A 27,028-nucleotide genomic window follows, 5' to 3' on the forward strand; every position below is an offset into this window, starting at 1 on the left:
TAGTAGCGAGCGGCCACCCAAAGGTGCCGGTGTTCTACATAAAATCAATAGCGTGTAGTGTTTTCACTTTTGCCCATAACAATAGACGTGAAGTGGTTGTGAATAAAAAATTAATTAAATACTCGTTTATTTAAAGTTTTTGTAATGTGTCCGGTGCAAAAAGTAAAAAAAAAAATTTAATAAATAACTAAAAATAATTAAAAAGAAGTGGATAATGATTAGATAGTGTTTACGTCACAGTGTAAATTTTTGATTGTGAAATAAATAAACACTTGTATTTGTTGTTGGATGTAAACAAATAACTTTGCGAACAAATCAATAGCAAAGGTGAGCGAACACGTTGTAGAAGGCAATTGGATTCTAGTTAGTGGCTTTCTGCATGCTAAAATACACACTCACATGCATATTTATATATATATTTATATGAGCAAATGACCCTCACACATCGAATCGTTTCCAATCGTTGTTGTGGTTTTGCCTGTAGCTTTTAACCAACATCGTACGAGTTTTTTTTGCCGGTTTCAGGGAGACTTCCGACATTCTCTGGGTATGAGAAAGCATTCTTGTTAAAGTGATAAGAACTTGTTAATGTGTGTGTGTATTGTATGTGTGTGCTTGTAAATATGTAAATTCGCATAAACATATTTCGGTGTTGGCATGACAACGTTCGTTTACACTGGAAAGAGTGTATTGGGAAGAGAGCTGTTTACAATAAATTCCAATATCGGTTTTAATAATACAGAATACGAACTTTATTAACTTTTGTAAATTTAAGCAACATTTGTTGTTTTCTCTAGAAAAGTTGTCAGACAAAGGATGTTTCAATAACATTTTTTTTTTAATATAACATCTGTCTAAGCACCATTTCGTTACGTATTAAAATGCAACTCGGTATGCTTCAACTTCATTGTCTAACCTGTAGATGTCGCTTCACATCGTTCAGCGCTAACGTCCATAGATGTCGCTACGAATCAGATTCAATTCAAAATTTTGTTATATAGGAAGTATGCTTTGCTGTAAACCGATTCGTCCATTTTGTACTTGAATTTCGCTAAAATTGGTTGAGCAATTCTAGCTACGCTCTTTTCCATTTTGTATAGCAATTTTAGTACAGCTTTCTTCTACCATACCTTCTTTGTTGAAATTTAGTGTCTCTCAATTGTTAATAAGTTTACGCACGTTTAGAAAATTTCCATAAAACCTGTGTAAGGTAAGTTTATATGGCTTTAGTAGTTTGGGAGATATATGCGAAAACCTAAAAGGGGTCGGGGCGAACGGACCGATAGGCATCCGTAATTCAACTTTACTCTTCATCTTCAGCATTTGGATATATGTATGTATGTAACTCCTAGGTGATACGAACAGCTGTTATTCATATGTAACCATGATTTTCTATCGAATGCCTACATTCAATAATCATCCCTTGCGATATTTAACATATATGGTAACGTAAATATTCTTCGTCGATGGTGAATATATCCTCTTGTTTATCAATGTGTGGTTTAATTTGCGGCGGCATCTTTGTATTAGAATTTCTATTATATAGAAATTTGATGATATACAGTTTTGGTCCAGGATTTCAGCAGTGGCAGTGTCAGTCCAAAGAAGAAAGGTCTCATTCAAACACTATCCTTACAAATCTATTTTAATTTGTATGTCGGCATCTGGCAAAACACATATATATGTATGTGCGCAATGTACCGTCGCTTCTTTTAACCTTCCTTAAAACAGCGAAGTATACTCTTCCCACCACGAGTATATAGTAATTTTGTTTTTTGTTATTTTATAGCAGCTGTTGCCCAAGCGGCTGGAGTGGTCATTTAATGGCCGCAATTGTTTACACCTGTTCAAGATTTAATGCCGCTGCTGCAGCGTTCAATGTCAACACTTACACACTTGCGTTCTTATCCTGTTTGTATGTATGTATGAGTGTGAGTAATTGAAAACAAAATAAACACATTGCCAAATCAATCTTGTAACCATTTACGGAATTTTATTACCTTGATAAGTTGCCAAAACCATTTTACTGCCATCCAATTTTCTACTTGTTTTTATTATTTTGTGTTTTTTGCCAATTTGTTGTTATTGTATGCTGCTTTCACCAATTCGCACAATTTTTTCACTTCGTGACTCTTGACAGCGCACATACGCACATGCAAACATACATATGTACAAACTGCTTGCGCAGATAAATCAAGTTAAATCTGGAGCAATGTGAATTTGGCATGTGTGGCTCCATGGAGGTGATGGGGTTTTAGGAAATTCTTCCTCTATATTGCCTGAAACTATTACCTTACCCCTTTTTGTAAAAATTCTTCAGTATTTCGTTTTTAATACTCTCTCAACAAAAGTTGCTAAGATAGTATTACGAGGGCTGTTATATATGTATATTTCTGGCCTAATAATGAAAATAGGAATATTTATCAACGAAAATGGTTTTATTGTTTTTCAAAATATTCTCCATCAAGATTTATATACTTTTCCATGCGCTCAAACTAATTTTCGAAGCACTTTTTTTGAACCTTTTTTTGAGCAATTGTCAAATTGTGCGGGATCCAACGAGAACAAACCTTTTTTACGGCCAGGTGTTCATGCAATATCGAATGTATGCTGGTGGGAGAAATGCATAGGCATGCCTCTATCTGAAGGTATGTTACATGACGATCTTGTATTATTAGTTCACGTACGGCATCGATGTTTTCTGGCACAACGGCTGTTTTTGCACGACCTTTACGGAATTCGTCTTTGAGCGAGCGTCGGCCACGATTGAATTCATTGTACCAGTTTTTCACAGTGCTATAGGATGGTGCTTCATAGCCATACAAAGATTTTAGTTCATCGATGCACTCTTGTCGCGATAATCCACGTCGAAAGTTGTGAAAAATGATCGCACGAAAATGTTTACGAGTTAATTCCACTTTTTGGCCGAGATGAATTTTTTAATTCCCTGTAAATAAAACAATTCACGATTAAATGACAAAACGTTCTGAGTGATGTTATGCTAAAAAATGTCAAACTTTATGTTGAAAACTACTAAAAATGCTTTAATTTAGTAAGGGAAAACACCAGAAAGCTTAAATTTCATTATAAAGAAGGTGCAGAAGGGCTCCAAATTGATATACAAAATTTTATGTGGGTGTGGCTCCGCCCACGTATGGGCCCAAAACCATATTTTCGAAACTACTTGACCAATATCAATGAAATTTGGTTTGTAATATTTTCCTTGCATCCCAATGATATCTTGTGAAAATGGACCAAATCGGTTTACAACCGCTCCTACTTCCTATATACCAGAACTTTGAAGTCGATCTGATTAGTTTACTTCACAATATGTATGAAGATATCCGAACAGCACTTTGCGTTAATACGGCATTTATAGTGTGGCAACCCCTTTCTAAAAATCGCCGAAAACGGACCATAGGTTTTCAAGGTGCTTCTAACCTAATATTAAAGTTTCCAAATTTCAATGGACTCTATACCATATATGTACATGACGAATATCTGGGTTAAATTGTGTATTATATTAATGAAATTAAATAAATAAATTGCGAGAGTATAAAATCTAAAAACTTAGCCCTTTCTTACTTGTTTGCAATTATAAGCGACACTTTCATTTGGCAATCCTGCTTTTTTTGCTTATATTCTCAAAGTAAATAATGAATTAAAAAAATATTTGTTTTTATTTATAGTAATTAAATTTAATTTAAAATTTCAATTTATTTATATTTCTTCATATTATTGAAAAGGTATATGGCCTGTTTGTTGCTTAATACTCAAAACTATTATGTGCCATTAATACAGTGTGTACATACATATGTATGTACGAGCTTTTCGTACAACAGTAAATTGAGGAAATTGGGGAAAGTGGCAATACGACCACTAGATCTAACTAACACACTAACAGTGTTAGCTTTGTGTGTTTATCTTTGCACTTATCTATATTAAATATAAATACTATGTACCACACACAACCAAGATTTGCGACCGACTTCTGGACTTCGCTTCGGTCTATAAACACAGTTAGACATTTTGCAATTTTGCAATTTTGCCTTTTTGACATATTGGCTCGAATGCTTTTGTTGGCCATCATCTACACATGGTGACACTAACATAATTACACACATGCGCACCTGAGTAGCCGGAAAACTGATTCCGAGTCCATTGCTAACAATGTAAGAAACGCTTCTGTGTGTGTTAGCCAGTTTTTATGTGCCAACCATTGTGCATAAGCATGCTTTTGTATTTGATTACTGCATATGCCTTTTACCGTTGGGATTTAGTGCGCAAAGCGTTGATCACCAAAAAACAGTCCTTTCTGGCAAGTGAAACTAAGTCTTCATAAAATGAAGTAGCAGAAAAATGAAAAGCGCTTTTCCATCAGCGCTGAGGGTGCTTGTGTGTTATCTGTGGTTGGGCTTCATTGTCGAATATGCCAAAATGTGTAAAATCCGTTTGCATGCGTTGGTACTACATGTTACCGAACTTTCAACATGGGCTCGCACAAAGCTGATTGGCTGGCCACGTGGTAGGTGCAAAAAGCATTTGCATTTGAAAAGCTTCGCTCGAAATGCTTGTACGCATAATTACACACTATTACACATACAACGCTTGCCAGTTTCGCTAATTTGTCGTATGCAAATTTTTGTATGTTCTCGAAGCTAATTCTAAGTTTTTATTCGACGGTATATATACATACACTAGCTGTGCCCGCGACTTCGTCCGTGTGGAATAGTGATTTTGGGCTTCATCTTTATCTTTGTCCGCGTCAATTTCTGTTATCAAAGAACTTCTGCGTAAATTATATTTTTTGTTTTATTTTCCGGTGGCAGAAGAATATATTGATTTTCTCCTCAACCTGATCTTGACAACGCGACATATAATTGGCCATGTGAAAAGCAGTCTTGGCGTAAATCGATCCCCACGTGTTTAAATGTTTGCCCCTGCGATTTATTAATTGTAACGGCGAAAGATAACTTAAGGGGAAATTTAATTCTTTTAAAATTAAAAGGTATATCATTTGGGATCATCGGGATGCGAGGTGTAAGTACTGTTTGACCAACTGCTGGACTAGTCAAAACGATTGCAACGATCACGTTATTGCGAAGAAATTTGACTTGAAGTCGGGTCCCGTTGTATAAATTAGGTGGCTTCACCCCCTCCTGCGCGCCCGCAAACACCGCTTCTCGCCCACCGGCCAGCGCAGCGCAAAGTGCGAGTTAATTTTGTTTCGGAGTTATTTATTTGTAATATTATCTTTTAAGTTGTTCATTAAAATTAAGTGTCGTCAAAGACAATTTTATTCAGAATTAAATACTCTTAACCAACAACACATTTATTTGGATAAAGATTAATATTATTATGTTAATACAACTCTAACAAATAATTTCGACTCACGGGTACTCACGGACTTTTTTTTAGATTATTAAAAGAGAAATAATTCTTTCATACATAACTTTTGTGTATCTTGAACCGCTTTCGCAGCGCAAGGAACGGAAGCCCTCAAAGATAAATAATTTCTCCCGTTTTTTACACATTTACCACTGTTTCTCCCATTGTGTAAAAATAGCGTGATGCTATATGGCCTATAGCCTTTCTCGATAAATGGACTATCCAACACAAAAAGAATTTTTCAATTCGAACCAGTAGTTTCGGAGATTAGCGCGTTCAAACAAACAAACAAACAAACTCTTCAGCTTTATCATATTAGTATAGATATGTTTATGAACAAAAATTTAGCTCTATTATAAAGATAATGGTTTGCTATTATGTTTTAAAAATGATTTCGGGCAAGTAACCCTCACGGCTGAGTCGAATAAATTCTAGCCAAGAGGCCCAATTTTTGTTATAATTCATGCGATCTGCTCATTTTCTCACCAAATTGCAAAACTTGGCTTGATTAATGGTTCAACCATGGTATATACTCGAACAGACAACTACATATACATATATATATACGTGTTACATATAAATATATACACCTACATACACACACCTGTTGAAGTGCATACCTTGGCGCAGCTTTGTGGGTGTCTCAGATTGCGAGAACGCGACAATAGCGGTCAATTGTTGCGGTGATTCAAGGTTAGATGTATCTGAGTTGACCACATTGACCACCAATTAATTTGCAACGTTCCTAATTAGCATTAAGTGAAGCGAATGATTGTGGTTTGGGGTTATCTAATGATGAGTGTGATAGTTTGTAGTTATTGTTCGTCTGACAAACGCAAGAGACAATGAATTGAGTTTTCTTTTGTGCGTTTATGATAATTGTTGAATGATTATTGTTGTGTAATTTTTTGTTATTGACATTTTAGTCTCATTAAATCAATTACATATTTTCAATTTTATGCAGGATTTTTATATTATCTTCTGTACAAATGTCATTTTTTTTACCCGAATTTGACATGTTTGTTGCCATTCATTTAACCCTTACATTTATTCTAAACTTCGAATTTTGAAATTCAAAAGTAAACAAATTTCAAACCAAAAAAAAAAAAAAATGTTTGAAATTAATAAAATAAAGTGCCGAATACTTTCTGCTTATGCAAAACAACTCGTGGAAGTAATTTACTAATGTTTTGTGCTCCAACTGCCAAATTGCAAACAATTTTATCAATATATATTATATTGTTCAAGATAAAAAAGACGGGTTAATGTAAACAAATACATGAATTGTTTACAATTTCATTGTCAAAAACGGGTATGTTCACTTTGTTGAATACACTTTGCTTCTGTATATATTTTGGACTTAGCAAGCAATTCGAAAATATATAAAACAAAATTCAAGGTTGCGAGCAATGGACTACATACCTCATGATTTCTATAAATATATTATATTTTTATTAATTTAAGTCGTTTATAAGAACAATCAAAAAATATTTGTTGACAATAATTTGTTATTTGTAAAATCCACATTGGTAAAACTGGACTAAAGTCTGTAAAAAAAAAATTGCAGTGAAGAAAGTGGTTATACGATTTTAAAGAGATATCTGCATAGTCTCCATTCGGCACTAAAAATATATATTTATACCCTGAAAAGGGTATATAAAGTTTGTCACGAAGTTTGTAACACCCAGAAGGAAGCGTCGGAGGCCCAAAAAGTATATATAGAAATGATAAGTATGTTGAACTGAGTGGATTTAGTCATGTCCGTCTGTCTGTAAAATTGTTCAGTTCGGTTCACTATAGCATATAGCTGCCATACAAACTGAACGATCGGAATCAAGGGCATGTATGGAAAATTTTCGCATTTTACCACATATCTTCACGAAATTTAGTGTGAGTTATTATTCATAGAAATAATTTAATCTCCGAAAAAATTGTTCACATCGGTTCACTATATCATATAGCTCCCATACAAACTGAAAGATCGGAATCAAGGGCTTGTGTGGAAAACTTCCGCATTTTACTACATATATTCACGAAATTTGGTGTAAGTTATTGTTCATAGCAATAATTTAATCTCCGAAAAAATTGTTCAGATCGGTTCACTATAGCATATAGCTGCCATACAAACTGAACGATCGGAATCAAGGGCTTGTATGGAAAATTTTCGCATTTTACCACATATCTTCACGAAATTTAGTGTGAGTTATTATTCATAGAAATAATTTAATCTCCGAAAAAATTGTTCACATCGGTTCACTATATCATATAGCTCCCATACAAACTGAAAGATCGGAATCAAGGGCTTGTGTGGAAAACTTCCGCATTTTACTACATATATTCACGAAATTTGGTGTGAGTTATTGTTCATAGAAATAATTTAATCTCCGAAAAAATTGTTCAGTTCGGTTCACTATAGCATATAGCTGCCATACAAACTGAACGATCGGAATCAAGGGCTTGTATGGAAAACTTCCGCATTTTACCACATATCTTCACGAAATTTAGTGTGAGTTATTGCTCATAGAAATAATTTAATCTCCGAAAAAATTGTTCGGGTCGATTCACTATAGCATATAGCTGCCATACAAACTGAACGATCGGAATCAAGGGCATGTATGGAAAACTTCCGCATTTTACTACATATATTCACGAAATTCGGTGTAAGTTATTGTTCATAGCAATAATTTAATCTCCGAAAAAATTGTTCAGATCGGTTCACTATAGCATATAGCTGCCATACAAACTGAACGAGCGGAATCAATGGCTTGTATGGAAAATTTTCGCATTTTACCACATATCTTCACGAAATTTAGTGTGAGTTATTATTCATAGAAATAATTTAATCTCCGAAAAAATTGTTCAGATCGGTTCACTATAGCATATAGCTGCCATACAAACTGAACGAGCGGAATCAATGGCTTGTATGGAAAATTTTCGCATTTTACCACATATCTTCACGAAATTTAGTGTGAGTTATTATTCATAGAAATAATTTAATCTCCGAAAAAATTGTTCAGATCGGTTAACTATATAACCTTAATGTTTCTAGCAAACAACCCGGGTAAAAAGAATTAGTAAAATGTTGTCTTTTTTTACTTACTTTTTCTTATGTCTTTAGATTTGCTTAAACACATAGTTACTAAAAGTGATGCATCTGTGAAGGGTATATTAGCTTCGGTACAGCCGAAGTTAACGTTTTTTCTTGTTTTATTTTAATTTTTGACAATAATTAGTCATTAGCGTAATTGGTTAAACTGGTCTAAAATCTGTAGAACAAAACTTGCTGAGAAAAAAACGGTTATACGACTTTAAAGAGCCATCTGCATGCTCTCCAATAAATCGACTCTAAAAATATATTTTCATTTTAATTTTGGACAATAATTTGTCGTTTGAGCTATCCACATTGGTAAAACTCGTCTAAAGTCTGTAAAACAAAAGTGCAGCAAAGAAAGCAATTATTCGACATCTGCATACTCTCTAGTAAAAAAATCAACCAAACATTTTATACTCTCGCAATTTATATATTTAACTTTATTTATATTATATAATACACAATTTGACCCACATATTCGTCATATATATTGTATAAAGTCCATTGAAAGTTGGAAACCCTAATATTAGGTTAGAAGCACCGAGGGCCTCATGTTCGATATATGGGGCCTTGAAAAGCTATGTTCCGATTTCGGCGATTTTTAAAATTGGGCTGCCACACTATAAACGTAGTATTTGTGCAAAGTTCTGCATCGATATCTTCACTAGTGCTTACTTTATATATTGTAAAGTAAACGATTCAGATTGTCTTCAAAGTTCTGGTATATAGGAAGTAGGCGTGGTTGTGAAGCGATTTGGCCTATTTTCACAATATATCATTGGGATGTAAGGAAACTATTACAAACCAAGTTTCATTTAAATCGGTCGAGTAGTTCCTGAGATGAGAGGTTTTTGACCCATAAGTGGGCGACGCCACGCCCATTGTCCATTTTGTAAAAAAATTTGAGTGCAGCCATTTCTTATGTGAAATTTAGTGTTTCTGACGTTTTTCGTTAATGAGTTAACCCACTTTTAGTAATTTTCAACCTAACTTTTGTATGGGAGGTGGGCGTGGTTACAATCCGATTTCTTCCATTTTTGGACTGTATAAGGTAGTACCTAAAAGAAACGACTCTAGAAAGTTTCCTTGATATACCTTCAGTAGTTTGCGAGATATGTACAAAAACTTAGTAGGGGGAGGGGCCACGCCCCCTTCCTCAAAAAAATTACATCCACATATGCCCCTTCATATCAAATTTTATTTCCATAGCTTTATTTATAGCTTAGTTATGGCACTTTATGTGTTTTCGGTTTTCGCCATTTTGTGGGCGTGGCAGTGGTCCGATTTTGCCCATTTTCGAAAGAAACCTTCCTATGGTGCCAAGAAATAAGTGTGCCAAGTTTCATTAAGATATCTTAATTTTTACTCAAGTTACAGCTTGCACAGACGGACGGACGGACATCCGGATTTGAACTCCACTCTTCACCCTGATCACTTTGGTATATATAACTCTATATCTAACTCGTTTAGTTTTGGGTGTTACAAACAACCGTTATGTGAACAAAACTATAATACTCTCTTTAGCAACATTTGTTGCGAGAGTATAAATTTATATATTTTCATTTCAATTTTTGAAAATAATTTGTCATTTGAGCTGTCCACATAGGTAAAACTGGTCTAAAATCTGTAAATAAACTGCTTTAATAAGGTATCAATGGCGTCTCGAAAACGGCTTGTGCTTGGAATACGAGTTATATACATTTTAATTCCACAATTCTTTAAACAACTTTTTATGTTTGATTTGACGTATTTATATACATATTTAACCATTAGGTAATATATGCAAATCATTAGTTTCAACTAATTTCAGCTGGTACCAAATGTCGTGACGCTCCCGAAGCCACACAAAAACACTTCTCAAATGGTTTAGTCATGCATGACTTATATGACACGAAATATTTAAAAACTTAGATTTTAAGACACTTTTCATATGGGAAAATAGCAAACTTTTCCAATTTATGTGCAATAACAATATGTAAATTCAGACATATTTACTTAAATGTACAAATTAACGAGCAAATATACCAACTAAGCAGGTGTGTAAGTATATTTTAAGCCAAATAGCTCGAGCAAATTTATTCAAATTATAACATGCAATCATGTTAGCAGACGTTTCACTCAAATGAATTGCAAGAATAATGTAATGCAATTATTCAACCATTCATAAAGCGATGTGAGAGGGAAATGAGTAGAAGTGCCAACGCAAAAGTACGAACTGCACACCTACTCATAGAGTATTAAACGGTACTATTTGCGGAATAAAAGAACACTGCTAGAGCGCATGCAAAAAAATTGAGAACTAATGACTTGTCTCCTTACGCGCTATTAGAGTTATACAAACACACAACAGCATATACAATAACTTTTGCTTTTACGACATCGGCAACAACAACGGCAAAGGCGTAACATTGCAACGTTGTGGGTGCTTGTTCGAAAAGCTGGTTGAGCTCAGTGCCATGAAAAGTTGCATGAAAACCCGCTTCCAATGCACGTGAGAGCCAAGAAGTCATATTCCCACATGTCGAATTATTTAAAGTGGAAATAAAGTAAAATGCAAAAAACGCATGGGGTGCTTATGAGTAATGGTGAAATATTTATGGGTGTGCATATTAATAAAGCGCAACCTAATATTTAATTATCTTCTTTTGTGTATCCTCGGCATCTAGCGGCCTTTAGACAAAGTATTCTCGTACAAATTTAATTTGAACAAAAACCGATAGTGTCCCATTAATAATGTCAAATTATTTTATTTTTATAGGCTAGTTTGTGCCAAAAACTACATTTTTTCACTCGTTACTGTATTCAAGCGCTTAACCGCATCGTTCACGTCACTTACCATTTGTTAATAAATTTGCTTTTCACAAAGGATTGCGGTAAATTGCGCCTAAAGGTGAGGCAAACTAAAACAAAATGATAAATTACCTTTTTGACTGAATTGTCTATGCACGCCAAGTGGCATTTCCTCTATGTATATGTGTATATAAAATGCGAAATAAAAGTGATGACGTATTTTGGCGCACGAAAACCGGCGAAGAATAGCAAAATATAAAACTGAGTTAATCTTTTGCATCATACATATATTTCAACTTTAACTATGTACAAAAGCAGTGTTGGAGTAAAATTTTTGAATTACAAATGCTTTAAAGAGGCCTCGTATAGTTAATTTCCGTTTGAAATAAGATTTTTCACTGAGACCCTCGTTTAACATTTATGTACATCGCTCGTGGCAAGTCAAGTCATGTTTTAACCATACATTGTCATTCAGGTTAGAAGTCATAAAGATAAGATTAAGCAAACAATAGTCAACTCTGAGCTTGCCACTGCTGCATTGTGTGACCTTTGCGCAGCGAATTACAAGAGGGAACGAAAATAAAAATGGTTGGAATTTCAAGGAGAAATGGCACAAAAGCAAATTTACATTTTCAATAACTCCCAGCAAGCAATTACAATTGCAAATGTGCGCTAAGCGCAGTCATACACACACACACACACACTCACTCACTCACTCTTATACTCATAAACATTCTGCGAATTGCCGCCAAAATATTGCCGGACAACAGCACTGCAGTGTAGAGTCTATGCGTTTGTGAATTCTTGTGCCCGCTACGCACACACAGCAGCCATAAATAAGAATGCAATTAAAGCTTTTGTCTGCTGCAACATAAATTCCGCTTGCCCAGATACCTGCTGTCAGTGTGGAATGGCAACGGTATCTCTGCAGTTGCTTGCGTTGCCGCTGGGACCAGTGGTATATCATTGACCGTTTCAAATTTTTCATGTGCCACATAAAGCTCTCAATTGTCCAATGCACTCGCAGAGTCAGCGGTCAGACCATTTGGGTCATTTCGTATGGCTGGCATGTCGCTCATACGCAGCGTTGTACATGCGGACTACTGCGGTCATGTGGACACGCGTAACTGATGCTTAGCTGATTTAGCAGACTTTAGTAGCAAGCGATAATATATTTGTTTGTAACTAACTAACAGCTAAATTTAAGCCTATGACTTTTGGTTAAGTGATGGATAATTTGAGACATTTTACTACTGTACAGATTATATAACAGTAAAATTACCTAAAAATAATTCAAATCGAAATACTTGTGCAAGTAATAGTGCAAGTAAATACTAAATGATTTATCTTCACACTCATTTCACTACAATTAATGCTCTTTATAAGTGCTTCAATCAGGTCAAGCAACGTATTCAGGAAAATGCTTAACTGATAAGTTCCTGCAACTGAAATGCAACATATTAACATTGAATTGGAAATTGGAAACACTGAGCTGTGGTTGCCACAACCATACGAATGGCCTCGTCTAAATGAAATTTCTTGATCTCACATGCACACGCACACACACACGAACACAAACAAGCGCATCCAACTCTCTGCATGGAGCATGATATGAAATATTCCAAACACAAGGCAAATGAATGCATGCCATATTTGTTGTTTGTATTGTCACACACCCATTGACATTGTCCATCGAAGACCGCACGTTCGCACCATAGCAAATGAAGTAGGCGCATCTCCCAATGCTTCAACTGTTCGTTCGAGCGAGAAGAAATCACAAATGAATGCTTCAACCGGCCTTATTACAACAACAATAACCAGCAATCAACAGCACAATTTACAAGGCATACATATGTATGTATCTATGTACGTATGTCTATGTGTGTTTCTCATGTGTTATGTATGTATTTACAATCACCTGACAAAATTCCACAAATCGACCGTATGCCATCCGCCTCACAAACGCTCTGTGGCAAATATTCTGCGAATGTGTATGATACATACATACATATGTATGCAATTGTTTTCAGCTTGTGTTCATTGTCCTTCATTTTCTGGGTCATAATTAGTTTCTGTTGCACGCTCCTATCTTCTTCTGCTTGGTTGTGTTGAAAGTATAAACTTTTATCGACAATTGAATGGTGTGCAAATAATGTATATGGGACATTTCATTCATATTTCATTTTATTATGGAGATTTTTTACACTTAATTCTTGCATACTGACACAGTTGACGTCATTGACCGGTGCCTTATTGTCAGTTTTGTGGGGATTTATTATTTATTGTTTTTCGAAGTCTTTATTCTCGGCTTAAATACAAAAAGCGGGAATATTAAATTTGATTTCAGTTTTCAAGATAGTTGGCCAAGAAGCGAATGTAAAACTGTGGTTTCGTATGGCTCAACCCACTCTGGCTTAGTCAAGACGTCTTTTCTTCTGTGATACGACAACTGCCCATAGCTTTATTTGTTATAACTCACACCGTACAAGACGAGACAAAAACGCATATTCACTTGGTTTGAGCTAGAGCAAAATACGTTTTTGTGTCTTATTAGTCAAAGACGTTTTTGACTAATCTGGTGTGGGTTGAGCCTATGGCTCTTGTAAGTTAATGATTAAGTTCCTTTTCGCTTTTTCAGCGTTCGCTATAAATTTAAATTCTTAAATATATATTCCGTTCCCAAAACTGAAAAAGTGGCGTAGTATTTCGAGTGTGGAGAAGTCGCTTTTGAAGACAACTTATTTAGGGTAGAGCTTGCACATATTCTTAAACGACACTCTGAATATGCATGTATGTTGCATTCGCATTGTCTTTTTACTTGGAAATCTGTACGACATGTTAAGGTGCTATTAAAAAAAATAGTTGGATATGGATTAAGATTTCTGTTGAAATTTCAGTCACTTAATTCTCTTTAAACGACGCACTTCAATTTAAAGCGAATTCCATTGAAACACTTAGTCTTGACATCTGGAGTAATTGTGTGGCATTAAGCATTAAGTGAAATAATTATGTTTGTATAAATGCATGACAGATAAAAAATCGCTACAAGGAGTGAGATGAGTCGGTTGAGGTTGTTAAAAAATAAATTCGAGGAATGTGCAATGGTAAAGCTATCTGTTGACTTTAAACCGGCATTCTTTTGAAGTCAAATAGTAGCATTTCAGAAGAAATTTGTTTTTGTATTTTCGGCTTAAAATGACAAAAACGCGTATTAATTAATATGCTTATACATTTTATAAATATAATTGTTTACTAATTAGGCAGTAATATTTCGATTATCGGATTTTTGTGAGCGCGAGTTTAATGGCATTGAGCTCTCTTGAAAGTTGGATTACGAAAGTTTTATTATATTTTTTGCACTCTCCCAACATGTTGCAAAGATAGTACTTCCCATACAAAGTTAATGTTGAAAATTACTGAAAATACTTTAATTTAGTAAGGAAATACACCAGAAACTTTAAATTTCATGGTAAAGATGATACAGCAATAAAATTTTAATACAAAATATGAAATGGGAGTGGCTCCGCCCACTTATGGGTCGGTTCGAAATATTTCATTGGCACCCAATAGATTAGTTTGAAAATGGGAGAAATCGGTTCACACCACGCCTGCTTTTTTTATACCAGAATTTTTAAGCCCATCTGATTCGTTCGCTTAGCAATCAATATATTAAGCAGCAGTGAAGATATCGGAACAAAACTTTGCACAAATAATGCGTTTCTAGTCACTCATCATAAATTCACCGAAATCGGGCTATAACATATCAGGGCCCCATATATCGAACATGACCACTTCAACGCTTGTAATCTATTTTTTACCCAAAATATACTTAAATCTCACAGATATTCGAAAGAAATTCAAAGGAGACCTGTTTTTTTCTACTAGTGTGTCACTGAGCCAAAATTGGACAAAATCGGGGCAATACTTCCTGTAGCCCCATATACCTAATACACGGATTTTCCAACTTCCGGTGGACTTTATACCACATATATCAGTTAATATGCGAGATATCTTAGCAAAATTAAATGAGCGTATATTCTGGAATATAGTGTAGCTTGGTGGTAAAAGTAGTTGAAATCGGTTTAGCGATTCTATTGATTCTAGTGGACTTTCAGCCGAATATATGGATCGAGTTGTGTGTTATTTTGATAACAATAAGTAATATAACTTGCGAGAGTACATAATGTCCGGTTACACCCGGACTTAGCCCTCCTCAACCTGTTTTATTTCAAACACTCAAAAGTAAATATAAAAATTCTTTCACCATTCGAAAGCTACATTCACATCGAGTAGCATAGGCTATTCAGGTTTTCCCAGTGAAATTTGGTACAAAGGATTGTTCTAGGAAGGGGTATATTTGGATGTAATTTTTTTAGGAAAGTGGGCATGACCCGGTCCCCTACTAAGTTTTTTGTACATATCTTGTAAACTACTAAAGCTATGTCAACGAAACTTTTATTAGCCGTTTTCTTCAGGCATTTCATTATACAGTCCAAAAATGGAGGACATCACGTGACCTTGAATTGACATCACGTGATCTGGGCGGGGTCAATGGCCTGAAAACTATGTAAAATATCACGTGACTCTGAAATGACCTCACGTGATCAGGGTGGGGTCATTGACATCTCTCAAAAATGTAAACAAAAATATCACGTGACCTTGAATTGACATTACGTGATGTCGTGGGGGGGGGTCAATGACCTCATTCAAAAATGTATCACGTGACCATGAATTTACCTCACGTGATCAGGGTGGTGTGGGGCATCTGGAACCGGACATGGACATGACATGGGGTAACGGGATATATAGGATGGAAACTTGAATTGGGTAACTGGACATGGTTTCCGGAACCGGATATGGATAACGATATTGCCGTAACCCGAAATGGGGTGGCTGAAAATTGGTCACTGGAACTGGAAGTGGGGTATCCGAAACGGAATGAGTCAACTGGAACCAGATATGGGATAACCGATGGAACCTGATATGGGAATGATGTGTCGGAAATGAAGCAACCGGAAATGGTAATATAATTACAAATAAAATATAATTTCATGCTGGATTTTTCTTCATTTTACTTTTTTAAATGAACCCACGCAAGAAACAGTAAGTATATACATATGTATGGGAGCGTGTGTAAAAATTTTAATATTTGAAATGTTTGTTTAAACCCGTGCGAAGCCGGAGCGGTCGGCTAGTCTATATATAAAAAATTTAAGGAAAGTATAATTGACTTATTAATACCAACAAAGGCTAAATCAGTAAAATTAAGATATAAAAAAAAGTACGTGTATGTGTGTGTGTATTATAAAAATTGCTGAAATCAATTTGCCACTAACATTTTTCGTTGACTTCATTTAGCGCATTTGCAGAGAAAAAAGTTGCCGTAAATGCTTTTGAAACGATTTATCATTTGCGTAGCACTTATTTGATGCGGCAGGCGGTCGCATACGCCTAACACCCGCCTCTAACGCCTCCGACGGTTTGAGCGCGGCTTGCACGCTCATCGCTGCTTATGTGTCGCGCCACTTAACACAGCGAAAATTGCGGTCAATTTACATATGCATGTATGAACATAAGTAAATGGTTCAATGGATATACATATGTAGGTAGGTAGGTGTATTGGCGGCTCACAAAACCGCTGAATGAAAATGATCGAAAATTACAGGCGCAGTGTGCTACGCTCTATACATACTCGTGCATATAGACGGACCACAAAGAAACCATCGGATCACTATGGCAACCGCACCCACGACTCCGTATGGGTGCAGTACGCCTTTATTGTTATTTCGATAAATCATTGAAGCGTTTAGCGTGAAAACCTGCTGCATGGTGACAACAAAAACGCTGCCGCTTAAGCTTCTAGCAGTTAGTCGTCCGACTAGCCCTGTCACAGGTCGACAGTGAAATTTTGCTAGATTTCCGTGCGTTCAGCACTTTGCAACAGCGTCCGTATAAGCTGGTTGGTTTGTGTGATAATTTGTCCTTAAGACGTCATCGAACCTCACCCTACCTTAATAGCTGGTGGTGTTAGTGGCAAAGTGGTGATTTATAGCTTTTAACTGGGAAGCGTTTTGTACTTCAATTTGAGGTTTTAACTAAACACGAACGTGAGTTTTTTAAGGCATATACTCATATGGGAGCGTGTGTACGTGCGTTAGTGTTGGTGTCATTCAACCACCAAGGGCTTTCATATATTATAGACACGACTTGAGCACTTGGTTCTATTTGCAGGTGCACGGTTGTGTTTGTTGTTGACTTTCTTGGCGGTATAAAATTCGATTGCAAGCAGACATTTCCGTGAGAATGGACTCACCAACACCGCCAATCGTAATCGACGATCCAAACGGTTCAGCAATGGATGCTTGCTTCACCGCATTCGATAAGGACGGGTGAGTGTTTCAACTTGCAGTTTGCAATAACAATTTATTTAAAATTCCGTGAGACATTTTATGGCGTTAAAAAGTGCTTAAAAAGACAAACTATAGCTGAAGTGTAGAAACTGCATAAACATGTATGAAAACTTTAGAAATTGGCGCAAAATTTGTTAATTTTTAATGGTGCGTCGAGCAGTAGTGCATGTTGCAATGGATTATATAATTAGTGAACTAGTGAAAAGAAACGAAAAGAAAGTTTAATTTGTGAAAAAAATTCCGAAAATGCAATGTTCCCTCGCAGATTAAGTCCGAAGAGAAAAAAATTAATTTTTGACAATTAACTATGACTTTTAATAAAAATTTCAAGAGTTTTGAAAACTCGTTATCTTCTACAAAATTGAGTCAAAGTATATGCGATCTTAAATTAGGCTATACAATTTGTTAAAATATGTTCATATAACAACAATAAAATACTCGTGTTTCACAACTAAGGTGTTGGCAATGTCGTTATATAAGTTGAGGGGTCGTCACAAGGTTTACATAGTTAAAAAAATTTGGTCAAGATTGATCGAGTGGTTTCCGAGTTATGAATTTCAATTCAAAAGTGGATAGTGCCAAACACCGAAAATTATACGCATATTCGTCAGATTGATATATTAAACTGTTAACATAATTTTCATCTCGGTTATTTCCTTTCTACAAATGCCAACTTAAATGTAATACTTTACTGCTTATTCTTGTTTCAGTGATGATCGTCTCAGCTTGGCCGAGTTCACGCTCATCTGTCGGGCATTATTCCGCAACGATAAGGGGCATATTTACGATGTGCCAGCTGATCGGATGCAGCAGATTTTCGAAGTATTCGATACGGATGGCGATGGCTACATTGATAGAGAGGAATTTAAATTCTGTTGGAATCGTTGGATTAAAACGGTGAGTACATAAGTTTGCGCGCACTTAAAAGCTATAAGTTTATTATTAAGCATATGTATGACTTTATTGTGGAGTGGCTGTGCAAATATGTTAAGCTTTATGTAAGCTGTATGCATGGTTGAGTGCTGTATATATGTATGTGTATGTGTGCTATATTTCACTTTTAGGCTTCTCGAGCGAGTAAAAACGAATTTCCATAACGCAGCAGGCGACTTTATTGAGTTATATTGTTGCTGCGAATTGTGCTGGTGTGAGTTTTATCCTATTAAATGTTGCTACACAGCGTTGGCGGCGTCAAAAATGTGTGACCATCACGACTTAATAATGCAGTTGTCAACAAAATGTATTTTTTTATTTTCTGTTCACATAGTATGTCCACACCAGTGTAAATTCGCAGTGTTTTATTACATGCATTACTCTACGTTGGCGCATCGCTTGCAGTAAAAAATTTACATTTGAGAAGCAGAAAACATGATTTTACTGAAATGTGAAAATTGGTTTCTGTAGGCGTTTCATATTGCGCGCCAGAGCGCTGAAGGTCGATTCACAATTCAATTTTCACATGGAGCAACGTGTTTTATGCAGATCCTATGTACATAATACGTATGTATGTATGTATATGTGCAGATTACAGCCATATTGTGTTTACCAATGTTCATGTTATGTCTAGGGGAGTTCCGTAACGCTGCACTTGAACACTTCATATGAAAATATCAATAAATATGCAAAGTTTTGACCACCGTATAAGTCTTTTCATATGAGTGATATATAAAGGTTGTTTGCTTTTTAGACGTGTAGTTTTAAATGTGGCAATACTGTTTTTGGAGTTTATCTTTCAGACAGCTGTTACTTGATTTGTACTCAGCTTGGTTGGCCATTTCATAATGATTTAGAGACTTACTCCGGAACAAAGTTTATTGCTGACATAGGGTTCCAATTGCTGCAAGAAGTGGTCGAAAATTGGACCTTTCGACTGGAATTTATTCGAGACAGCCGTGAAGTTATTAAAAAATAATAATAACAAACCATTGTGTATAAATCTGAATTCTTCATCCAAATCAATTTACTCTATTTCACATAGTTAGTTTACGACAAGTAAGGAAAGACAAAGTTCAGATGGAACCGAACATTTTATAGTCTCGCAATTAATTGATATAGTTTTCTTAAGATAACACAAAATTTTACACATATATTCGGCATAAAGTCCAATAGAATAACGCATATAATATATATAGGCTGAGGTAATTCTTGAACCGATTTCACTCATTTTCATCACCAACGTACATTATATCTAAGATTATATTCTTATTTAATATATTCACCGATTTATAAGCTACTAGTATGTACTTCCCGTTTATTGCGTGGGTTCATTTATAAAATTAAAATGAAGAAAATTCGAGCATGAAAGTATATTTTATTTGTAATGAGCTAAATCTTGATTACGACCTTTAGTCTTTGGTGTCCGATGTCTTTCTCTCGAATTAGACGCGAGCTTGTATATTTCTAATATTTTGACGATTTTCAGTTTCAGATTAAGATTCTCCATCACGGAGTCTTTTTGATACCCTCACCTAGGAACTATTTCCATAAAGATTCTAGCAATAAATATGGCCTATGTTACTCGATGTGAATGTAGCTATCGAATGGTGAAAGAATTTTTGAAATCGGCACTGTAGTTTTTAAGTTTATTTATTACAAACATACATATAAGTCTTTCCTCTTTATAATAGTAGTCTAGATTACGCCCATCGTATTTTTGAAAATCCTATAATTAGGTATATGAGAGCTATGGGAAGTTATGACCCGATTTTAACCATTTCGGAGAGATTTACCGAAATTTTCGTTGAAAAATAACCATGGGGCACTGAGTTCTTCATTTGCGATATCCGGGGCTTTGAAAAGTTATAGTCCGATTTCGATAATTTTTTCACAAGAGATGCCACAGATCATATACAGTATTTGTGTAAAGTTTTATTTCGTTATTGGTTCCTTATGTATATATTATAAAGTGAAGGAATAAGATGGAATTCGAAATTGAGTTATATGGGAAGTTGTCGTGGTTGTGAACCGATTTCATCCATTTTCCACACGTCATCAGGGTGTCAAGAAAATATTATATTCCGAATTTTATTGAAATCTGTCGAGTAGTTCCTGAGATATGGATGTTTACCCATAAGTGGGCGATGCCAGTGTTTCTGACGTTTTGCTTTAGTGAGTTAACTCACTTTTAGTAATTTTCAACCTAACCTTTGTATAGGAGGTGGGCGTGGTTATTATCCGATTTCAACAATTTTCCATGGTGTATGGTGAGTTACGTACGAGAACTGACTGCAAAAATTTTGTTTATATAGCTTTATTGGGGACGCCCACTTTCCCAAAAAAGTTAAATCCAAATATTGCCTTTACTAGGACGATCCTTTTGACCAAATTTTACTTATATAACTTTATTTATGGCGTAGTTATGACACTTTATATGTTTTTGGGTTTCGCCATATTGTGGGCGTGGCAGTATCCACGAAAGATTTCGAAAGCAACCCTTTGTTGCGAGAGGATAAAACTAATAATAAAACTTATTCTTATTTCAATCAAACGAATTCACAATTATTCCCTCTAAACTCTAATAAACATACTACGTACTTAGTCTAAAAATTTAAAATCAAGTTTTGTGCAGTATAAATAAAAATAGTACTTCCTTCCGCTTGTAGAGTTGAAGAGGAACTTTCATATTAGGAAAATAAGGAAATGCATATATTGTGCAGTTTTTTAAAATGGTTTAATACGTCGCCGGAATTGGCTTTTTATTGCAAATTGATTTTATTTACCCTTTCGACATTTAGCCTTGTCGGTGTGTACACGTATTTGAGTGGGTATGTGTGCGTCTTCCTGTCTGACAAGTTGCACAACTCAGTTTCAATCTAACATTGCCCTGACGTCTATAATCAAACAAATGGCAAACAGTGTTTGGAGGAGGAGAAGGGATACATTTAACGTTGGTTGAAGGATACAAGCGTACATTTCTAGCATTTGATATGAGCGAAGTGTGCATATGCATCGTGCAACGTGGAAAACGTGGCAGAGGAAAGGTGTTTAAGCAATTTCCGGCTGTTAATGGTCGTATGTGTGTAACTATGTACATATATATATTCATATGAATATATAGCTTACATATTCATTGTGTGCAAAGGTATTCAGAGTTATGTGAAGAGAGTTCGGTGAATTGAGTCTACAAAATTTTAATGAATATTAAAAATTGCAAGAAATATTTACTGAAATGTATTTACACTTCTACTGAAAAAACTACACATACTTTTCTTGTGATGATTCATAGAATACTTTAATTACGTGTACTAACTACATACAATTTGGCAGTTTCTGCATAGCGATGATTTCAAATTTTGCTCTCATTTATTTGGTTTTGTTTATTTTTGTTACAAAACATTTCTACGACTAATTTTAGTAATTTTAGAGAATGCTACCTAATTGTAGAGAACATCCAACAGCGCAGCAGTTATAATTGTGTAGTTAGTTGCTTGCTGTGCAGTTTACTAATAAACACAGTGGGTTGAAAGCATTAAAATGTGATAAGCTTTCGAGAGAAACGCCAATTCAAATAATTAGAATAAATTCCCGGAGATAAACATATTATTTAATTAACCAGAACCATATTTTCAAAGTTTCTAAGTGTAGATATTGAAAATATGGTTCTGATTACCAAAGCTGAAAAAATAGTTCAGTTTAACGAAAATGTCGATTTCACTATAATTCGAATATTTTTTCACTTTTATATATTGTAAAGTAAACGATTCAGATCTTCTTCAAAGTTCTGGTATATAGGAAGTAGGCGTGGTTGTGAAGCGATTTGACCTATTTTCACAACATATCATTGGTATGTAAGGAAACTATTACAAACCAAGTTTCATTGAAATCGGTCGAGTAGTTCCTGAGATATGGTTTTTGACCCATTAGTGGGCGACGCCACGCCCATTTTCCATTTTGTAAAAAAATCTGAGTGCAGCTTCTATCTGCCATTTATTATGTGAAATTTAGTGTTTCTGGCGTTTTCCGTTACTGAGTTTACTCACTTTTAGCAAATTTTCAACCTAACCTTTGTATGGGAGGTGGGCGTGGTTATTATCCGATTTCAACTAATTCCATGGTGTGTGGTGGGGTACGTAAGAGCACCGACTGCAGGAAGTTTGGTTTATATAGCTTTATTGGTTTGCGAGATATATAGAAGTAACCTATTTGGGGGCGGGGTCACGCCCAGTTCCCCAAAAAAATTACATCCAAATGTGCCCCTTCCTAGTGCGATCCTCTGTTTCAAATAAGTTATGACACTTTTTGCGTTTTCGGTTTTCGCCATTTTGTGGGCATGGCAGTGGTCCGATTTTGCCCATTTTCGAAAGCAACCCTCTCACGGTCCCAAGGAACGTGTGTTCCAAGTTTAATCAAGATATCTCAATTCTTACTCAAGTTATCCGTTGCACGGACGGACGGACAGACAGACATTCGGATTTTGACTCGTCTCGTCACCCTGATCATTTTGATATATATAACCCTATATCTAACTCGTTTAGTTTTATGACTTACAAACAATCGTTATGTGAACAAAACTATTATACTCTCTTAGCAACTTTTGTTGCGAGAGTATAATTAATCGATAGAATCTTTCTTTATTACTTGAAGTGCATTCTGTGGTGCTTTCCCTGGTGGTTTGGTTGGAGATACCAAGTGTAACCAGGTCGCTCTCCACCTGGTCCCTCCAACGGAGTGGAGGTCTTCCCCTTCCTCGGCTTACTCCGGCGGGTACTTTCAGGGCTGGAGCGTTTTCGTCCATTCGGATAACATGACCTAGCCAGCGTAGCCGCTGTCTTTTCATTCGCTGAACTATGTCAATGTCGTCTTATAACTCGCACAGCTCATCGTTACATCGGCTGTCTAGTGTCGTCTTATCTGATGTTGACATCGTCCAAGCTTCTGCACCATAAAGCAGGAGGGAATGATAAGCAACTTGTACAGTTTGATTTTGGTTCGTCGAGAGAGGACTTTACTTTTCAATTGCCTACTCAGTCCAAAGTAGCACTTGTTGGCAAGTGTGATTCTGCGCTGGATTTCGAGGCTGACATTGTTCGAGTTGTTGAAACTGGTTCTCAGATAGACGAAATTATCTACAACTTCAAAGTTATGACTGTCAACAGTGACGTGTGAGCCAAGACGCGAGTGCGCTGACTGTTTGTTTGATGACAAGAGATATTTCGTCTTGTTCTCATTCACCTCCACACCCATTCGCTTCGCTTCCTTATCCTGGCGAGAAAAAGCAGAACTAACGGCGCAGTTGTTGCTTCCGATGATATCAATATCATCGGCGTACGCCAGGAGCTGTACACTCTTATAGAAGATTGTACCTTCTCTATTTAGCTGTGCAGTTATTATTTTTTCCAGCATCAGGTTAAAGAAGTCGCACGAAAGTGAGTCACCTTGTCTGAAACCTCTTTTGGTATCGAACGGCTCGGAGAGGTCCTTCCCAATCATGACAGAGCTTTTTGGTGTATGTATATAGTAGTCTACGAAAGAAATAATTTGCCAAAAATACATATAACAAACTAATTTGCTTTTTCATAAATATCCGCCATTTCATATGCTACAAACCGCAAATGTTGCAAAGCAACGTCAACAATGTCGCACTCAAATTTCATATCCTGCCAGCATCCTTCCGCTATGTGCTGGCCATTGTAAATTTCGCTTGACGCGTTGCGACACTTCATTTATTCAACAACAAAAAACGTGTGAGAACATGTTTATCATTTGTATCCTTATTACACTCGTATGTATTTTGTGTGCGTGTGTGTGTGTGAATGGCTGTGTTAGGACTCCGAAAAATATCCAACATTAACTTTATTTTCTTTTTCAACTTTCTTCCATACAAACGAACGCTTAATAACAACAACGCAGATTGTACGACCGGTGAATGCTTTCCTCATTGTTGATGTACAGAATGATTTTATAAGTGGATCCTTGGATATAAGTAATTGCAGTGCACAGCAAAAAGGACATGAGGTGAGTGCTTAGAAGCGCGCTTGGCGCATTCAAGTGGGGACACATAGTGTCTCGGCGAGTTGCTAAGTATATTCGCTCTTAAATATACATATTTGTAGATGTAGGTCTGTGTGTGTTTGCGGATAGTTGGCAGTAACAATTAAGAAAGCAAAATAAAGTAAAAATACAAATTGCATTTAACTTAGAAAAGAAGCAGTGATAAGACAGGCAAACAAAAAAAAATAAAGACGAGCATTTTTCAGTTTTTAGTTTGTAAAATTTTGTAGACACACCTGTCGACCAACTAGACTATAGTTAGTTCTTACGGGCATTCTCTTCGATGAGTAGTTAGTTGTATTAAAATACAAGATTAAAACTGAATTAGGCTACATAAATCCTGAAAAAGGTATATAAAAACTTAATACAAAAATCTTTTTAAGGAGCCTTTGAGGCTCATAGTTACCGGATTTTAATCTAAAGTTCCCCATGTTCTACACATCCCTTAGTTGATAAGCACAATTTTACATGTGCTTTTGGTAAGTGAGCTATGTGCAGCTGTGCGCTGAGACCGGAAACGAATGCCGAAAGTGCGTCGCGTCTCTGTCGACATGCTAGTACGTAGGCACTAGCTTTCGCCAGGAAGTGTAAACGGAAATATTCCATTCGCGTCGCTTCCTTGCTTGTTGCTTTAACGTTTTTATTTCAGTGTATATGTATCTAGAAAATAGTTTAAGTTTATTTTTCCCGCTTTGCTTTTTAGATTTTGGAGCCCATCAACAACTTGTTGGAGACCGTTGAATTTGATGCGATTTTCTACTCTCTGGATTGGCATCCCAGCGATCACGTTTCGTTTATTGATAATGTGAAAATGCGTCCCATGGATGAGTCGTCGCCTGTAAGAATGATGCCTCGTTGATAGGGATAAAACCCACATATTATATAAATATATTTAAGACATCCAATCCAATCCAAATACCCTTCCAGGTCGACGCAGACTCAGCGCAGGTTTTCGATACAGTCATCTTTGCGGGTCCACCACCGATGAAGCAACGTCTATGGCCGCGTCATTGTGTACAGGATTCGTGGGGCGCCGAACTGCATAGGGATTTAAAAGTGGTGGATAATGGCATTAAAATCTATAAAGGTACAAATCCAGAAGTCGATTCGTACTCCGTTTTTTGGGACAATAAGAAGCTCTCTGATACAACATTGAATGCACAGCTCAAGATGAAGGGCACAACGGATATTTACGTATGTGGACTGGCATATGATGTGTGTGTGGGTAAGTGAAGGACTACAGTTTGGTTTTAAGAATTCGCAATATTTTGTAGTTTCCTTCTTCCTCAGTCTTCGCTGTGTTTGCTGATTCTTTCAAATATTGTGTTTTCTGTGTGTTATTTTTCAGGTGCCACCGCCGTCGATGCCTTGTCTGTCGGCTATCGTACCATTTTAATTGACGACTGTTGTCGTGGCACCGATTTCCATGATATCGAGCACACCAAAGAGAAGGTGATAAGTAATCATGGTGTGGTTGTGCACTCGAATGAGGTAAGAGGAATAATAACTGGAATGTATGTAAAACTTATTGAGCGCTTGGGGGCAGGCCTTTCCCAAGAATTGTCTGGTGAATATGAAATGAGGGTAGATATTTACCAAAAAATGTAGATCTGTTGTCGAAAATGGAAACAAGTTAAATGATAATAAAAAATGGATTTAAAAAGGTAGAATGTTAGAGTATATTTCAATAAAAGAGGCTATCAAGGTCACAGACTGTTGTGGTTAGTCGACTGTTAGTGTTAGCAGAGAAAATTAGATCTTTCCAAGTTTTTTAGATAGTAGCATGGCTCAGCAATATTTTAGAGCGGTATAGAACGTGTTCTTGTCGCAAAAATATTCGTTTAAAATTGAAAGTTGTATAGATAGGCACTGGTGTCACTAGTGTTTTATTTTCATAACGTAGACGAATAACTAATATATATCGTACATTGTAGTGTATTAATAAATATATATTTAATATAAGTACTATAAAGCTTTGTTATTTCGTCTCTCAGGTGCGTGGCATGATCGATGGACGCGATCGACGTCCAGAACTTGGCTATAAACTGGCAATGGAACTTAAGAATCCCGACTCGGCACTTTCGCAACGCAATGGCTTCCGTCCGGTCGATTAAATTGCGATTAACTGTAGATGACAAACATAGCTAGTAAAAGACCTACGAGACATAAGTACAACAACAACATAACTATTTCACAATCCTATGAAAACGCTTAATATATGGCTTTAAAGGCATGCACCAGAGACAAATATACACACATTCTAGATGCAGAGAAGAGAAAGCAAACGAGTTCCAAGAATTAAGTATTAAAAAGTAGGAATATACAAATGACAAAATCCATGACCCGAATATTAAGTAGT

The 27,028-nt window shown here is 36.0% G+C and overlaps 1 protein-coding gene across 6 annotated transcripts; it reads left to right on the forward strand.

Annotated features, from left to right (window-relative positions):
* LOC105214134 (nicotinamidase) lies at positions 1 to 26,916 on the forward strand. Of its 6 annotated transcripts, none has more exons than XM_011187366.3 (8): positions 1 to 327; positions 17,501 to 17,658; positions 18,390 to 18,576; positions 24,529 to 24,633; positions 25,373 to 25,507; positions 25,597 to 25,894; positions 26,018 to 26,160; positions 26,664 to 26,916. In XM_011187366.3, the coding sequence occupies exons 2-8, from the start codon at positions 17,573 to 17,575 to the stop codon at positions 26,781 to 26,783; spliced, it is 1,074 nt and encodes a 357-aa protein (XP_011185668.1). In that variant the 5' UTR covers positions 1 to 327; positions 17,501 to 17,572; the 3' UTR covers positions 26,784 to 26,916. The 6 variants fall into 6 exon arrangements, with proteins under 6 accessions (XP_011185668.1, XP_054090141.1, XP_054090139.1 ...); XM_054234164.1 differs by lacking the exon at positions 1 to 327 and adding an exon at positions 16,857 to 16,875; XM_011187367.3 differs by lacking the exon at positions 1 to 327 and adding an exon at positions 17,115 to 17,376.
* The last annotated feature ends 112 nt before the right edge of the window (positions 26,917 to 27,028 follow it).

Source organism: Zeugodacus cucurbitae, chromosome 2 (assembly GCF_028554725.1).
Source record: "Zeugodacus cucurbitae isolate PBARC_wt_2022May chromosome 2, idZeuCucr1.2, whole genome shotgun sequence".
NCBI lineage: Eukaryota > Metazoa > Arthropoda > Insecta > Diptera > Tephritidae > Zeugodacus > Zeugodacus cucurbitae.

What these genes read in the sequence shown, in the direction of transcription:
- LOC105214134 (XM_011187366.3), top strand. Translation starts at nt 17,573, where the DNA reads ATGGACTCACCAACACCGCCAATCGTAATCGACGATCCAAACGGTTCA. An exon ending in CCATGGATGAGTCGTCGCCT is followed by an intron (nt 25,508 to 25,596) that starts GTAAGAATGATG and finishes ATACCCTTCCAG; the next exon opens with GTCGACGCAGACTCAGCGCA. An exon ending in GGCATATGATGTGTGTGTGG is followed by an intron (nt 25,895 to 26,017) that starts GTAAGTGAAGGA and finishes GTTATTTTTCAG; the next exon opens with GTGCCACCGCCGTCGATGCC.